Source organism: Poecilia reticulata, chromosome 10, assembly GCF_904066995.2.
Source record: "Poecilia reticulata chromosome 10, P_reticulata-male-v2, whole genome shotgun sequence".
NCBI classification, from domain to species: domain Eukaryota; kingdom Metazoa; phylum Chordata; class Actinopteri; order Cyprinodontiformes; family Poeciliidae; genus Poecilia; species Poecilia reticulata.
In genome coordinates, this window is record NC_088839.1 from 7318123 (window position 1) to 7335637 (window position 17515).

A 17515-nucleotide genomic window follows, 5' to 3' on the forward strand; every position below is an offset into this window, starting at 1 on the left:
CCAAAAAAATACCTGGAGCGTTTCTTTGATTCTTTCATGCATGTTTGAGAAATCATTTGATCTCCATGGCAACCAAGTTTCCCCTCAACCGAGCAGCCCTCTAGGCGACTCCCCCACTCAGCTCCTTCAGACTAGCCGGCAGCAATTAGCAAGCACCTATTGGGACTGCTGAGCTCATTTGCTCTCAGTGCAGCGCTGGTAAAAACGTTGTTAAAGGGTTAACAGAGGAGCCATGTTGTGATGACTTCCTGAAGGTGGAGCTTCAGAAAGAGCGGGAGCTTCTTAAAGAGACAGAGGCCCAATTTCAAGACTAAATCATAAAGTCAAATTTAACTTAAGTCATATTTCATATAAACAGCTTTTTCAGAACAAGTGAATATAACACAGTGATTGTGCTATAAAGTGGCACTATGTGGATGGAAAATATAATACTTCCCCTTTATTAAGGCAGCCAACGACTGAAGTTGAGGTTTATAGGCAGACTGAGTCCAGAAGAATATGCAAAAAATAAAAATCCACCTCTTGATGTGTGAAAGTGGTATTGAGATTCACAGCTCCCTGACAAGAGCTAAATGAGTATTGTGTTGTTTTAAAAATATCAAGCACACGTTTAATCTTCCACAGGATTTCTGCTCCATCACTGATTTTGGTGTATAACTCCTCAAATTTATCAGTGGTCCCCCCCCCCCCTTCTGACTAAACTTTCTGGAGACGCCCCTGGGAGCGGGGTCAGGGAGGCTGGAGCTTAGAGAGAAGATGGGAGGTGGGGAGGGGGGGGGGAAGACTCCTTCTGAGAAATGTGGCCGGGTTTTAATGTGTGAAAGAAGGAGAAAACAGGCAGGGATGGAGAGAAGAGAGGGAATGAGAGAACGAAGGTGAGAGAGACTGGGAAGGATCCGGACAGGAGGTGACCGCCCGGTGTTGTAGGGTGAAAGTGTGTGCGCGTGAATGCGTGCGTGTGTGCGTGTGTATGTGTGTGTGTGTGTGTGTTTGTGTGTGAGACTGTGTTGCGCTTGTGGCGGAGAGAAAGCAGAGAGAAATCCACACAACTTCCAGCATCCTCCCTGCGCCGCTGCGCCGCGCTGCGCCCCGCCGCTGCCGCCACCGCCGCGTCTTTTCCCCCAGTCTCTTCTACCGGGACTTAGGCGGCTTGGCGCGGTGAGATGTGAAGAGGCTTGAAGTATGGCATGCGAGGATGCTGTTCGCAAAGAAGAAGGAGATGGTGACGGCGACGCGACCCGCGTTCATTCGGACCCTGGTCTACTTTTTCTGTTTGACTACTTGGTGAGTGCGTGCCAAAAAAAAAAAAAAAAAAACCCTGATGGATCGGATCAGGTCACACCTGAAAGTTCAGTTTTTATTTTTAATTATTATTATTATTATTTTATTATTATTATTTAAATTTTCTCGTAGTGCGAAAACAATCTCCGGACAAACAAGGAAGGATGAAAGGATTTACCCGGAGAATTTTACTCGGATTTTGGACCGACTTCTGGACGGCTACGACAACAGGCTGCGACCTGGATTCGGAGGTATTTAGAGGAGAAGCGCAATTTCTGCGCACCGCAGAACAAGCATCACACAATTCACAACACTTTGTTGTCTCTTTGGAAATTATAGTATCTGCTTAAATGAAAAGACTGAAAATGAAAGTGATGTTACTGTTTGCCAAAGAACCGCTTAAAACATCTTCTCTCTACGGAGGCGTAGAAGTACAAACAATTTGAGCCCAAAAAGGTCAAAATTATTTTTCCATCATCCAGATTTAGCGTTTCCTTCTTAACTTTGTTTTTTATTACTACATTAGAAAATAAATGCATGAACTTTTTATTTTGCGCAGGGCCGGTTCAAGGTTGTCTGCGGCCCCTGAGTTAGGGTGTCATCTGCAGCTTCGTCCTTCAGCTGTGCTGCATTCAGTTTGTTTCTGAGGTCAGAGCTCAGAATGACGTCACACCCGAGTTGAGTGGGTTGTTGAGATTCAGAAAACCAGCGAGAGTTTGCTGGGTTTGGTGGCTGTACTGGACAGTGTGAATGTCCAAGTTCAGGGTTGGAAATGTACAACAAGCGGAATTCCAAACCTGGAACGTCGGAAGTGTCGAAGCGGCCAGTATGTACGGGAAAAATTGTTTTGTTGTGTGTCTGTAAATTAAAGGAACTTGTTTCTGAGACACAAACAGCAGAACTTATCTAAATCTTAACTAAATCTGACAGCTGGCATATTTTCAAATTTAAAAAAAGTTTTACTTTGTAGGTGAAAGGTCATGAGGATAAAATTTCAAGTATAAATACAAAGGAAAATACTGTGGCAACATCTTCTAAATATTAGGGAACACGTCAGACTTTGTTTGGACGAAAAAAGGAAAAATATAGAATTAGTTTTTCTCTTGTTATACTCGTCATATCAGTGTTTAAGTCTGTCACGATAAGCAATAAATCAATTAATCGCACGGCAAATGAAAACGAGTTCAATAATTTTCATATTTATCGTTTATCGTTCTTCACTTTTCTCTCTTTCCACCAAAAACCGGGTGACGAAAGTCTTCAGACTGATGCTTTGGTCTCAATTTGTTTGAAGGACAGTTTTGTTTGCAGAGACTTCATAATTCATTTTATTTGTTTCTTCTTGTTGGATATTTAAAATGTCCTCCAGTTCCAGTGTTACATGTTCGTTAGAAGTGAAAGCTTATTGATCTTTGATAATGTGTTCTTACATTATTATCCCATCATATTGAAAAAATTATCTCAAAACAGCGGTATTATCATTTATCGTAATAACTTCTGGGAAACAATATATTGCCCAGCAAAATGTGTTATCGTGACGGAAGTACTGATGGTCAGCAGATCAGCAGGAGGTCTTAACTGCACTTCTTCTCCAACCAATAATCTTACAGAACAGTGAAAACTTGTTGAATGTTCTCACTGAAGGCTCCCGTGCAAATGTTTAGGATGAACGAACAAGAAAAAGGGTTTAAGACGGCAAAATGTGAAGTAAGTAGAAAATAAATCAAATTCTAGTCACTTTATTTGATCTTACCACCCTCAAAGTCTCTGAAGATCCATCAAGAACATATCAACACTGTGGCTCTGCGCCCAGCAGGGCAACCGTTTAATCTGGACTCCACAGGTCTCGCCTTTTCTGGAGGACTGGCAAAAAAGAAATCTCTTCTCAACAGCGACACATAAGCTAGTCATCGATGCTGAAACGCAATGCGTGGCAGGAAACCAACTCTCCACATCACTGTGAAACTTGGAAGTGGCAGCATTGTGCTGTGGAGGATGCTTTTCTTTAGCAGGGACAGAAAAAGGTGATTGGAGGCGATGGGAAGCATCCATCCATCCATCCATCCATCCATCCATCCATCCATCCATCCATCCATCCATCCATCCATCCATCCATCCATCCATCCATCCATCCATCCATCCATCCATCCATCCATCCATCCATCCATCCATCCATCCATCCATCCATCCATCCATCCATCCATCCATCCATCCATCCATCCATTTTCTGCCGCTTATCTGGGGTCGGGTCGCAGGGGCAGCAGCTTCAGAAGGGAGGCCCAGACTTCCCTCTCCCCAGCCACTTCTTCCAGTTACTCCGGGGGAACCCCCAGGCGTTCCCAGGTCAGCCGAGAGACATAGTCCCTCCAGCGTGTCCTGGGTCTTCCCCGAGGCCTCCTCCCGGTGTGACGTGCCCGGAACTCCTCACCAGGGAGGCGTCCAGGAGGCATCCTGACCAGATGCCCGAGCCTCAACTGGCTCCTCTCAACGTGGAGGAGCAGCGGGTCTACTCTGAGTCGCTCCCGGATGACCAAGCTTCTCACTCTATCTCTAAGGGAGGAAACCCATTTCGGCCGCTTGTATCCGTGATCTCGTTCTTTCGGTCATGACCCAAAGCTCATGACCATAGATGAGGGTGGGAACGTAGATCGACCGGTAAAGAGAGAGCTTCGGTTTTTGACTCAGCTCTTTCTTTACCACGACGGACCGGTACAGCGCCCGCTTCACGGCAGACACTGCCCTAATCCACCTATCGATCTCCCACTCCCTCCTTCCCTCATTCGTGAACAAGATCCCCAGATACTTAAACTCCTCCACTTGAGGCAGGATGACCTCCCTGACCCGGAGAAGGCACTCTACCCTCAAGACCATGGCCTCGGATTTGGAGGCACTGAGCCTCATCCCGGCTGCTTCACACTCGGCTGCGAACCGCTCCAGCGAGAGCTGCAGATCACGATCTGATGAAGCCAACAGTACCACATCATCCGCAAAAAGAAGAGATGCGATGGAAAGCAGAGTGGGACTAAATAGAGAGCAAGATGTCAGAGGCAGCACTAAACTAAGACTTGAGTCTAGAGGTGGCCATTTGTTGTATCGTTTATCATTTATCGTCATACATTTCTTATTGCGACAAGTTTTTGATTTATCGTTGTCTCAATAAATTCTAATTGATGATGTTTAAAAATCGTTTAAAAAAACACTAAAACTACTATTTTTCTCCAGCGCAAACTAGAATCAACCAATCAGAGACAGGAGGCGGGACTTAGTGCTCTCAATCACCATCACAATTCCCCCTACAACATCTCTCCTTTGCTCTCTGCTATGGTGCAGCTAGAATAGTCTATCATGAATGCTATAAGAATCGTTAACACGGTCACCAGATAAACAGTGAGTTGTGCCATTAGCACATTTAGTAGCGCATTCACAGGGTTGGTTTGAGGCACGAAGATCGTCCTCCTGGCACTGATTGGTTGTTTTTGTTTGGAGTGGTGCATTTCTTAAAATGGCAATAAAATATCAGAAAGGATGTGGAGGAGAGCGATGTTTTCACAGATTTTCTGTCTCATGCTGTCACAACATAGCGATAGCTTAATTAAAAGTTACATACTGCAGTTTTAAAGATAGCTTAAGCCAACCTGCTTTACTTCCTAAATATTAACTGTTGAGAAACAAACAAACAAAATGCATAAAATCCAGTAAGCAGGAAATCCAAAGAATTACAATCAATTTGTTCGATCTTAAGACGCTCATAAGCAGATGAAGCCTGAGGAAATCCTCCATTCAGGACAAAGCAAGTCTTTATGTCAACATTGTGCTTCTATGCTCTATCTCTCTAACTCGCATTGTAAGATTAGCATTGTAAGTAACGCGCTGTTTTGTGAACCCACAACGTGACGCCCGCTAAAACGGCGTCTCGCTCTTCGTACTTACAGTGTGACGGGTTTGCCTTTAAAACGAGCGGCCCCGTATGAGTGAGGGCAGTTACATAATCCCCTGTACATTTCAGGACAAATGCACAGCGCTCGGTTCAAGAGGTAAAAAATATGGATTTGGTTTTCATGCGTGATGTCTGCTGAATATTCATGTTGGGAAGCAGCGAGAACTGGTTTACTGCGCAAAGCGGCCTGTCAACGGGAATGTCCGCGTGCAGGCGCACGCTTACAGCTCGTCTTCACACCGGGACTCCACATCCATTTGGAGGGGAGAAGGGGAGAAAAATCAAACAGGATTATGCTTTTTTTGTTGTTGTTTTTTTATATCTTCTAAGCTATTTTCTCCATTGCATTATGCAGAGTACTACACAGCTCCAGAAGAGATGAGCTACTGCACGTTTCCTAGATTTTATTCCGAGGATCTGTAGACCTCAAAACAGCTTTTAAGATAACTTTCTGAGAAAATGTCAGTGAATGTTATTTCTGTGGTGTGTTTAACCCGACAGGTCCTGTGACGGAGGTGAAGACTGACATTTATGTGACGAGTTTTGGGCCAGTCTCAGACGTTGAAATGGTACGTAGCTAAACTCTTGTCATGTTGAACTCTGTTTTTAGTTTTACACAACTTTTTGTGCTGTCAGGTTGCGATTCAACATATATCACAAATTTACTGTTAACACAATATCACTGTACGCAGTATGCACATGATAAAGAACTGTAATCAGTTAGTTAAAAAGCCCAGGTTGTTTGTTCAGCATTCAACCTCCCCAGTACTTAAGCACCTCAACCTCAGTCACTCCTCGCCTGTTCCTTTCGTCTGATCCTGTCACCTCCTGAATGTTTTGGTTTGTGTTTTTTGCCTTGGCTCCTGGTGATTTTTGTACTCCTTTTTAATTATCTTTTCATTAACACGCTAGCGCAGTTCTGCGTTTAGTCTTTTTCCTGTGTGTCTGCCTTTTAGGGAAAGTACCTCTAACAAAGCTTTTGTGTTTGCTTTGTTGGATAAAGAGCGCTCATTTTTTAAAAGTTGTTTTGCATGTACTCACCCATGTTAGCAAATTTTAAAACATCCACCAAAGGTTTTAAATTTGGACAGAAGTGTGACAATTTGTAAAAAATGTGAATGTTTGACAAAAGTCAACGTCGTTGAATTGTTAGATAACATCAAAATATCAATTATTTTGACAACCCTTATCTTAAATAATACTGTTATCGCAACATTCACCAATTTTGTCAACCATCACGTTTTCTTAATGTTGTACAGTCGTAGTACTGCATTATTTAGTTGTTCAACCAAAACATTACTGCATTTGAAATTTTGTTGAAAACAAAATAATTCCCACTGCTAATTCTTATATCGATAAATCCATCCGTGTTTTTTGTAACATGTCGGTTTTCCCTCCATTAGGAATACACCATGGACGTATTCTTTCGGCAGACCTGGGTTGATCGGAGATTGATGTACGAGGGCCCAGTGGAGATACTGAGACTTAACAACCTGATGGTGACCAAGGTCTGGACACCGGACACTTTCTTCAGGAACGGCAAGCGGTCAGTGGCCCACAACATGACCGCGCCCAACAAGCTCTTCCGCATCATGAAGAACGGCACCATCCTTTACACCATGAGGTAAAAGAAAAACCCTTAACTGTGTCTCCATCTTATCAACAGCCTGCTGCTTTGCATCTCATTTCATAACTTTCAAAAACGATGGCTTGTGATTACGTTGCAGACACCTCACATATTGTACATTTCCATATTTCTGCAATTTTTTTTATCCATTTTTTGTTTTTGCTAGAAAAGGTGAGATGACAGACTGTGTTTGCTATAAAGTAATAAGAGGGATCTAGTGTGGAATCCAACCAAGGTTCTCGGTGTAAACAGCAGAAAGCTGCTCAGAGGCGGTGCAGGTGCCAAACATTTGGCACAGTCCAAAACGTTGCCTTTTTCAACTCAGAGCCACATGGGCCAAAAGAGGAAATTGACGAGCTAAAAGCTTCCCTTGGTTTGTGTACCCTTCAGCAATCATCATTCAGACACTGTAAAAAACAAAAAAAACCTTTCCTCTACTATAAAAAGTGACTTACAGAATCCAGAGGACCTAAAAATGAGAGTTTCATTCATGTACCTAGAGTGTTGTGTTGATTCTTTAGTGCATGTTGGAGGAAGCTTTGAATCTCCCATAGCAACCATTCTGGGGTGCCTAAATGGGTTTTCCCAAAACAAAACCCAAAACCAAAGCTATTGCTTTTAAAGGTGTAGTTCTTACTTTCAATGTACTGACAATAATAATAATAATAATAATAAAGGTTTTTGATTAACAGTAGGAGGAGTTTGGAGAGGCCATGGAGACAGACTTCCGTACGGCTTCGAGGCGATTCTGGTCCACCATCCGGCGTCTCAGGAGGGGGAAGCAGTGCAGCACCAACACTGTTTATAGTGGGGATGGTGCGCTGCTGACCTCAACTCGGGACGTTGTGGGCCGGTGGGCGGAATACTTCGAAGACCTCCTCAATCCCACCAACATGCCTTCTGTTGAGGAAGCTGAGCATGGGGACTCTGGGCTGGGCTCTCCAATCTCTGGGGACGAGGTCGCCGAGGTGGTCAAAAAGCTCCTCGGTGGCAGGGCCCCGGGGGTGGATGAGATCCGCCCGGAGTTCCTTAAGGCTCTGGATGTTGCGGGGTTGTGTTGGCTAACGCGACTCTGCAATATCGCATGGACATCGGGGGCAGTTCCCCTGGACTGGCAGACTGGGGTGGTGGTCCCCCTGTTTAAAAAGGGGGACCGGAGGGTGTGCTCCAATTACAGGGGGATCACACTCTTAAGCCTCCCTGGTAAGGTCTATTCAGGGGTCCTGGAGAGGAGGGTCCGTCGGATAGTCGAACCTCGGATTCAGGAAGAGCAGTGTGGTTTTCGTCCTGGTCGTGGAACACTGGACCAGCTCTACACCCTCAGCGGGGTCCTGGAGGGTGCATGGGAGTTCGCCCAACCAGTCTACATGTGTTTTGTGGACTTGGAGAAGGCGTTCGACCGTGTCCCTCGGGGGGCCCTGTGGGGGGTACTCCGGGAGTATGGGGTACCGGGCCCTTTGATACGGGCTGTCAGGTCCCTGTATGACCGGTGTCAGAGTCTGGTCCGCATTGCCGGCAGTAAGTCGGGCTCGTTTCCGGTGAGAGTTGGACTCCGCCAAGGCTGCCCTTTGTCACCGATTCTGTTCATTACTTTTATGGACAGAATTTCTAGGCGCAGCCGAGGTGTTGAGGGGATCCGTTTTGGTGGCCTTAGGATCGCATCTCTGCTTTTTGCAGATGATGTGGTCCTGTTGGCTTCATCGGAACGTGATCTGCAGCTCTCACTGGAGCGGTTCGCAGCCGAGTGTGAAGCGGCCGGGATGAGGCTCAGTGCCTCCAAATCCGAGGCCATGGTCTTGAGCCGGAAAAGGGTAGAGTGCCTTCTCCGGGTCAGGGGGGTCGTCCTGCCTCAAGTGGAGGAGTTTAAGTATCTGGGGATCTTGTTCACGAATGAGGGAAGAAGGGAGCGGGAGATCGACAGGCGGATTGGGGCAGCGTCTACTGTGAAGCGGGCGCTGTACCGGTCCGTCGTGGTGAAGAGAGAGCTGAGCCAAAAAGCGAAGCTCTCGATTTACCGGTCGATCTACGTTCCCACCCTCATCTATGGTCATGAGCTTTGGGTCATGACCGAAAGAACGAGATCACGGGTACAAGCGGCCGAAATGGGTTTCCTCCTCAGGGTGGCTGGGCTCTCCCTTAGAGATAGGGTGAGAAGCTCGGTCATCCGGGAGGGACTCAGAGTAGAGCCGCTGCTCCTCCACGTCGAGAGGAGCCAGTTGAGGTGGCTCGGGCATCTGGTAAGGATGCCTCCTGGACGCCTCCCTGGTGAGGTGTTCCGGGCACGTCCCACCGGGAGGAGGCCTCGGGGAAGACCCAGGACACGCTGGAGGGATTACGTCTCTCGGCTGGCCTGGGAACGCCTTGGGATTCCCCCGGAGGAGCTGGAAGAAGTGGCTGGGGAGAGGGAAGTCTGGGCCTCCCTTCTGAAGCTGCTGCCCCCGCGACCCGACCCCGGATAAGCGGAAGAAAATGGATGGATGGATGGATGGATTAACAGTAGCAAATATATTTAGAAATTCAAACCATTATATGCTTTTAGAACCCGTGTTTTCTGCTGCAGACATGTAAAATTGATCTTGGTCCTAAATTTAACCGTTCCTCTGCTGCAGGTTGACCATTAGCGCCGAGTGTCCCATGAAGCTGGTGGATTTCCCCATGGACGGACACGCCTGTCCCCTCAAGTTTGGAAGCTGTGAGTGCTTTGGTGCTTGTTTGCGTCTACCTGATGAAATAATGTGCAATGTGTCTTCCAAACACCGAGCAGCAACAGAGAAACGGCAAACCCTGTTGTGAAAGCAGGCAGATCATCGTTGGCTAGATTTGTGCTGAAATATGAATGTTTAATTGTGGTTTTAGTTTCTGCTAAGAGACTTTTTCAGACACGTCTCTCAGTCTATCTGCTACTACAGCTACCGTATGCTTCACAGATTTGTTTTGTTCATTGTTTTGGGGTGTATTTTAATGTTAACCTCCAGAGTCACAACAAAATGTCAGGCAAGCTAAAAGATATTATTTAATGAGTGATTATATTTGACTGAGAACAATCAATGTGTTGGCCTGTCATGATAAATTTTGCCGGTCGATAAACTGTCCCAGTACTTATCGCGATAAACGATAATATTGTCGTTTTGAGGCTATTTTCAAGCAATATATTGGCAATGGCATAATAATGGAAGTTTGCCCTCTCAAAGGCCAATAAACTTTAATTTATTAAAAACACTTAATACACTTCAACTGGAAAACATTTTAATGATCCAAAAATGAAACACGACAACCAAACACAAAAAATAAAACGGAAATAAAAACCACTTAAAAAACATACATCAAACAGATTATGATGTCTCATTTTAACAAATATTAATCAAATGATCCAGCTCATTTTAATATATCATGCTATTAATTGCTTAATTGCTCATTGCGATGTGCTTGCTGATGCATTTGCAGTGAACCAACTGAGGCAATGTGGCTGCCGTCTCTGCTGGCCTTCTTCCATCTCCTTTTTCTGTTCAATGCCTCCTGGTCTTCTTTCTCTGGAGACTGTGATTTACATTAGAGGGGGGAAAATGGCAGCCACATGAACAAAGGACACATGGCAAGTGGGCAGGTGTCAGCCTGGAAGTGAGCTCTGGACTCAGGATAGTTCACCCAGTTATTTTGTCAGCTGTCTTTAAATTTGCAGCAAACAAAGTAAGGCAGAACTTCTGCAAATGTAACATTAACACTAACCCTAACACTAAATCAAACCTAATTGTTTGAAATATTTTGAAAACCATGCACCATTTCCCTTCCACTTTGCAATTACTAATTATGTCTCTGTTGTAAAAATTATTGTTGTGCCAATAAATCGGCCCAGATTTCCTTGATTTTGGGAGATCGATAATCTGCCGATACTGACACCTGACCTTTTCGCTGATCTTGCCAGCTTCGACAAAAGTTTAAAAATCAACCACTGTCCTGTTTTGCTCTGCTGTGAGAGAAGTTTGACTGTTAGCCTCACCGTTAGAAATTAGTAAACACACCACTGTTGTCAACTCAGCAACTTTCTTGTTGTATCTACCAATTGGTATTGGCCAAAATCAGAGAGGTCAGGCTTTTTAAACATCGGCGATCGGCCAGAAAACTGCAACCGGTGCACCCTTGATAAAAACACTGAAGTCTTTAAAGCGACAAAATGTGGAAAAGTTCAAGTCGGGAAAGTCGCATGACTTCATTTCTTAGACTCTGTGCTGAAAAGTAGTTTGTTGAGGCGCCAAACGCAAGGCGGCCGAGCGCCGTAACCGCATGACGACATGTTTCATTCTTTGTTGCGAGAGACGAAGCCCTAACTCAGCATCCGTGTTTACGCCGAGCCTCGTGGTCAGCAGAAACAACGGAAACAAAGACGCGTCTTGCGCGGAGCGGCTCCGCCTTATCAGGCGAGCGCAGCGAGCGATTTGAAGATTACGAGAGAAAGGAGACACATTTACACCCGCCGTCAATTACCCGACGCGGTGACATTGCGGAGGACGTAGTCCCATCTTCTCAGTACTCGTTGTCCCCCTCTCCTCGCCCGCTCCTCCTCCCTCCGTCGTCCCGCTCATCCCGCTCTGCTGCCGCCTGCCTCCGGTGAGGAGGAGGAAGCGACCGTGAATCTGCAGAGGCCCCGGGCAGAGGAAAGGTCAGAGTCCCTTCCTCCGCCTCGGGACGGCACAGACCTATGCAGCTATTTTCCATAGCCGCTGTGTGTGAGCTCATTTTCTCGCTGTCTGCCTCTCCTTCACTTTTTCCTCTCCATCATCCTACATCTCTCTCCGTACCACTCCCCCCCGCCCCTCCCCTCCCCTCCCCTTCCCTTCCCTCTCTCTTCCCCGTCTTTTCTGCTTCTCCATCTGGGCTTGTGTGCACAGGCACGGCGTTCCACTCCATGACACACCAGAGTCATTTCATTTGGCAGAACAGTTGGTGTCCCACCGATATGGGGTCCCACCGGGAGTGGCAGGCAGAGACAACTGCTATTTAGCTGTGCGCGCACAGACCGGTCAACCTCGCCCGTATGCGAGAGAGGAGAAACGAGACGAGGACGAACGCAACAAGAGCAAATAAGAAAACCTCCATATTTGCACCGAGGCAGGTGCATCCGAATAGCTTAGAATAGCCTAAAACCTCTACTCCAAGCACGTGTTTCTGTTCATTTCAGGGCGTCCACGCATCCTTAGAAAGCTTAAAATTCATCTATCTAAAACTAAGGCCTTAAAATGTCTTTAAACTCGTTTTAAAATGTAACACATTAATCACAGGTATTGTATTTTGTTGTGGACAAACTATTTAATCTCATACATTCTAGTTTATTTTTCTCACAGGACTTTTCTTTCAGGCAAACGTTGGAGTCGCACACAGACATCTTCACTGCTTTCTTTGACTCGAGGCAGATGACTCTACCACTAACTAGCTGCTAATATACCCCTGCTAGCTAGCAACTAGCCAACTTTTTTGCGTCTGTTGTTGGGAGATAGTTGATACTACCACTAACTAGGTGCTAATATACCCCTGCTACCCAGCTAGCTAGCTTTTATGCATCCATCATAGGAAGGTAGATGAGCCCACTGCTAACTAGCTGCTAAATAACCATTGCTAGTTTGCAAAGTAGCCTTTATGTGTCTATCAAAAAGTGCTCATTTATTTCCAGTTGACTGGACGACGCCCGTCTTTGCCACTGACTCACTTTTGTTGCCGACACATGATATTTGCATTCTGACCATATAAAATATGTAATTTTCTTTTGTACATTTCTATCACGATACAGGTCTTAAATTTAATTTGTATTGGTCTTGAAAAAGGTTCTTAAAAGAAAACCTTAAATTTGAGTTGGTGACACCTGCAGAGACCCTGGATTTTGATGATTATGACTGACGGCTCATCAGGACACCAAAACCAATAAATAAAATTATTTTTATAACAAATGTTGACCTACTGATGGATTTGTACTAAGTACTTGACCTGAGCTCCTCCTTTATAAATTCTTGCGTCAACGCAGCGTGGCGCAGAGATGATCAGCATGTGGTACTGTTTAGATGCATTATCCCTGTTGCTTGAGCACCTCTTTTCCTTCCACTCAACTTTTCATTGTTATACTTGGACACAACCAACAGTTTCAGCAATAACCTTTTGTGGCTTCCCCTCTTTAAGGCGCGCTTCAGTGAAAAATAAATGCTTGGAAAACACTTCAGTTAATAATTGAGACACACTTGAAGGCCCCTAAGTGGATGTTGCATAATTAATTTAGATTGATAGGAAATACTGATGATTACTAAATTAAACAACATATACAGTTGAATGTCTAATACAAACAATTTAGTTCGATATACAACTGATTATACCGATAGTCTGTGTATTTAGAAATCTACATTTATTTCAGGCTCAGTCTTGCTGAGATAAATTTGACTTTGTAAACTGGCGCTTGGAAAAGACAGAAGACTAACTCACGGTCCATGACACAGACAGAGCAGACTGGTACTGACTACACATGGCTAATAGGGAGGAGAAGAGAGCTTGTGAGAATTTATTTTAGAGTCACCAGTCAGGCATTTCCTGCAAAAACACAAAATCCTACCAAGACCAAACTAACTCATAAGTAAGCTTGTTTTGAGTCAATACATCCTTAATATTGATGAAAAAGTACAATTTCCACTGGTACATTATTTCACTCATAACATGGAAAAAATGCCATGCTCTAAGTAAAAATAATATACTAGTGGAAATTGTACTTTTTCACCAATAGTAAGGATTTATTGACTCAGATCAAGCTCCTATATCTTGCTGTAAAGTTAGTTTTGTCTTATTTCAAGCGTACTAAGATGTAGCAGAAACTAGAACAAAAACACTTGGTAAGATTTTGTATTTTTGCAGGGTGGCTGACACAGATTTAAAGATTTCTATAAAATGCAGTCTACCAATTTCAGTTTTGACTCATTAGGATTTTTATTAAGCAGGATCACACTTAAAAGAAATGCCCTCAGTTTCTTTGTTTGTTTGTTGTTTTTTTTTATCACAGATGGCAGAAAGCACAGAGTATGAACAAGCTACGGTTTTGAAATGACAGAGAAATGTTTGACTGTTTGGAATTAAGGTGAAAAAAGCAGCACACATCTAAATGTGACACTTGTAAAAAAAAAAAGAAAAAAAAAAAAAGAAGACTCAGCAGTAATCTGCTCCACTTCAAACCCAGCCTCATGGATTATTTCAGCACAATCACAACTCGTTATACATTGACTGTCTTTTTCGTTTCTATGTCAGCAGAAAAATTGAGCTTTTTCTTTTTTGTTGGACCAAGATAAAAATAAATACATACTTGGAAAAATAGATTGCTTTAGATTTATAATGAGGTTTAGATGGGACTCTGACACAGACACATAAAATCAGTCTACCTGTGGTGTCAGAGGCTTAAAAGCAGACAGCTGTAAGTTTCTCTCTCTCTCATTTATTTTTCTTTCTTTTATTTCACATCTCATTTGTTCCGCCCGTCCGTCTTCAGACGCCTATCCCAAAACGGAGATGATCTACACTTGGACAAAAGGGCCTCAGCATTCGGTGGAGGTCCCTCCCGAGTCCTCCAGCCTCGTCCAGTATGATCTCATCGGCCAGACGGTTTCCAGCGAGATCATTAAATCAATCACAGGTGAGCTGCAGATGTCCTGTCAACATTTGTATTTATTTTTGCTTTAAATAACGTTAGCTGTTTTTTCTTTTTGTTTCTTTTAATCCTCCACACCCCCAAGTCGTTTTGCATAAACTCTATTAGAAAAAGAAAAAAGCGTTCTTAAATTCACCCTTGAAATCTGAGTGAAAAGCACACGCGCTTGAGTTTATATACAGTATATGGTCTGAATGCGGCTCTGCCGGCGTTATTGGAGGGATTTTTGGAGCCTTGACACTTGCACAAACACGACAGTCTGTCAGCTGAAGCATGACTAGCACACAGCAGCAGCCGCATGAAGTAAACATCACGGATTGAGTCATTTCACAGGCCAACTGGTTCACCCGAAAAACTGATGGATCCAAAAACAGATTTCTTTTTTTTTTTTTTCTTCTTTTTTTCCCTGGATTGTGTTTTGCAGGACGGGTGACGGGCGTAGATTTGACTGAGAATAGACGGGAGACGTAACGAGGCGTGAAGCAGAGCGACGGCTGTCTTTCACTGATCGGTTTTCTGTTGATCCAGGTGAATATGTGGTGATGACCGTCTACTTCCACTTGAAGCGGAAGATGGGCTACTTCATGATTCAGACGTACATCCCCTGCATAATGACAGTGATCCTTTCTCAAGTGTCCTTCTGGATAAACAAGGAGTCGGTCCCGGCGCGGACCGTTTTTGGTACGTAGCGCACCTTTTAACCACCGCTGTCATTGTCCCGCAAAGGGGAAAAATTCAGGTGTAGCAGCAGCAACAGATGTAAAGTTTCACACAAAAAGTGGAAATAAATAAATGAACGACAGCACACTTGTATCAGAGTATAACGGTAAATACTGTGCAGCTTTTAGAAATGGGCATATCTGACTTTTTATGTGCGCTGAACTCAATTTTATTCCATCAATTTTAAAATTAATACACTTAGAAATCAGGCATCATAAAAATAGTATTATTTCCTGCAATGCCACGAATGCCAATGTGCCAGTTCAGCTTTTGCAAGAGTTACTTTAACTGAATGAACTCATGTTCATAGTTCACCTTGAAAGCACTCTGAAGTAAATTCACATCTGCAAAATGAGGCAAAAGTGCACTGAACTCATGGTTATTCCACCAAATGTTGATTTCTGAACTCTGAGTTAAAACATTAGTATTGTTGCTTCTAAACGAATCTGAATTTGTTTTCTTGGAGGTCTGAAAGCGCTGCATCTTTTTCCTTATTTTGACCAATTCTCATTTTCTGCATTAAATACTAAATTTTTGCTTGGAATTTCAGAGACATGTTGTCAGTAGTTCATAGAATAAAAGAGCAAAGTTCATTTTACTCAAACATTTACCTATAAAGGGTAAAATCAGAGAAACTGATCATTTGTGGAGCTCTCTTAATTTTTTCCAGAGCTGTATTTTTACATATCAAGTCATGACGTCCAGATTGACTGTGTTCCTTTCTGTTTTCTTCGTTGATGTAAGCTGCTCTCATATTCTCATTTGTTAAGTGTTTTTGTAGTCAGAAAGCAAATTTGCAGAGAGAGGGAGAGAAATGGGGGAGGACATCCAACAGGAGTCAGAAGGTTTGGAGAATCGAACCTCAAACTGCTGCGTCGATGGTGTTTCCATGTTTTGTTCAAAGACAAGTTTGGTTTGCAGACGTCTCATCCAGCTTAAAGCGGCGGCGATCGTGATTCATTGGTAAACGTTTGGCTGTCGTTCAAGAAATGCACTCTAGGACTCGGCTTGAGGTCACTTTTCCCTTTAGAAACACTTACACATTGCTGAAACTAATATATATCTAACAAGCTTGTTTGCTGAGTAAAACGATATTGCATGACCCTAAGTGGAAATGTGTCTTGATTGTTGCGTGGTTTAATAAAACCCCGGGGGATTAGGGTCGCTTTCCTGCAGTCGTCAACATATATGTCAGCGCCTCTGCTTCCTTTCCCCAAAGCGTTCAGCGTGACGGAGCATCACAGCGGCTAACGTTGCGTCATCCGAGGCTCTGAGGCGGCAGCGGGGTTGGAGGGGTTTCTGCTGTTGGTTTAAGTGTTTTGAACGTGTCCATGTGTTTGTTTGGGATGAACGGGTGGCCGGAGTTCAGATCCGTCCCCTTCTGCCCTGCACCTGCAGTGTGTTTAACTCCCTGCCTCAGTGACTTAGCCTCAGTGACCCATTTCCAGGATGGGGAAACGGGAGGCAGCTTCTTGTGTTTTTCACTGTTTGTCACGTTATAACCACAAACCTCAATGCATTTTACTGGGATTTTGTGACAGACTGATGTAAAGTTGCACATAACTGTAATGTGGATGAAAAAGGATCCTCAGATGTTTTCAAAGGTGAAATATGAAGGGCGGCGTCCATTTTTAATCAGCCGCCTTTAAACATCTAAACACTGAAAATATCTACTCACTTTTTTTTCACAAAGTAACTCATGCTGTCAGTTTGGATGGATGGCATCCAGGGCTGCAACTAATGACTAGTTTAGTTATCGAGTTATCGATTAATCGATTATTCTGACGATTAATTGATTTAATTGGATTTTTCATTTAAGCCTTTCTTTTCCGAATATTTATTATTAGAGCAAAACAAATTACAATATACAATTCTTACTTAACACATACACCTATTAACACACTTAACAATATAATACTGATGAAATCGTGCATAAAAAAAGAAACATTGCAATGTACCAATTTTGGCCCTTTTCTTCAGGTAAAGAAAAAAAAGTTAAATTTAAATTAAACTGGAGAACAAACCCAGCCCCTCTTTCAATGTTCATAAACAAAGCAACAAATAATTTAAGCCTTTTTAATACAATATTACAAATAAATCTGTTGACTATTTTTGGATCAACCAATCAATATCAAATGGTGCCTAAAAGGATATTTTGTATAAATCATTTAAACCAGGTGAAGCTAAAACTGCTTCTTGAAGAGTTCTGGGTAACGCATACTTACAAAGTTTTTGTTTTTGTTATCTTAAACGCAAAATCCATGAATTTTTTATACACTCT

The 17515-nt window shown here is 43.6% G+C and overlaps 1 protein-coding gene across 1 annotated transcript in view; it reads left to right on the top strand.

Annotated features, from left to right (window-relative positions):
* Positions 1–791: 791 nt before the first annotated feature.
* The window catches only part of gabra4 (gamma-aminobutyric acid type A receptor subunit alpha4), a 28869-nt gene continuing 12145 nt past the window's right edge, over positions 792–17515 (top strand). The window contains exons 1-7 of the mRNA XM_081611365.1: positions 792–1284; positions 1414–1532; positions 5720–5787; positions 6622–6842; positions 9455–9537; positions 14356–14499; positions 15043–15195. Coding sequence (XP_081467491.1) covers positions 1196–1284; positions 1414–1532; positions 5720–5787; positions 6622–6842; positions 9455–9537; positions 14356–14499; positions 15043–15195 — 877 coding nt within the window. The 5' untranslated portion in view covers positions 792–1195. The remainder of the gene's footprint in view (positions 1285–1413; positions 1533–5719; positions 5788–6621; positions 6843–9454; positions 9538–14355; positions 14500–15042; positions 15196–17515) is intronic.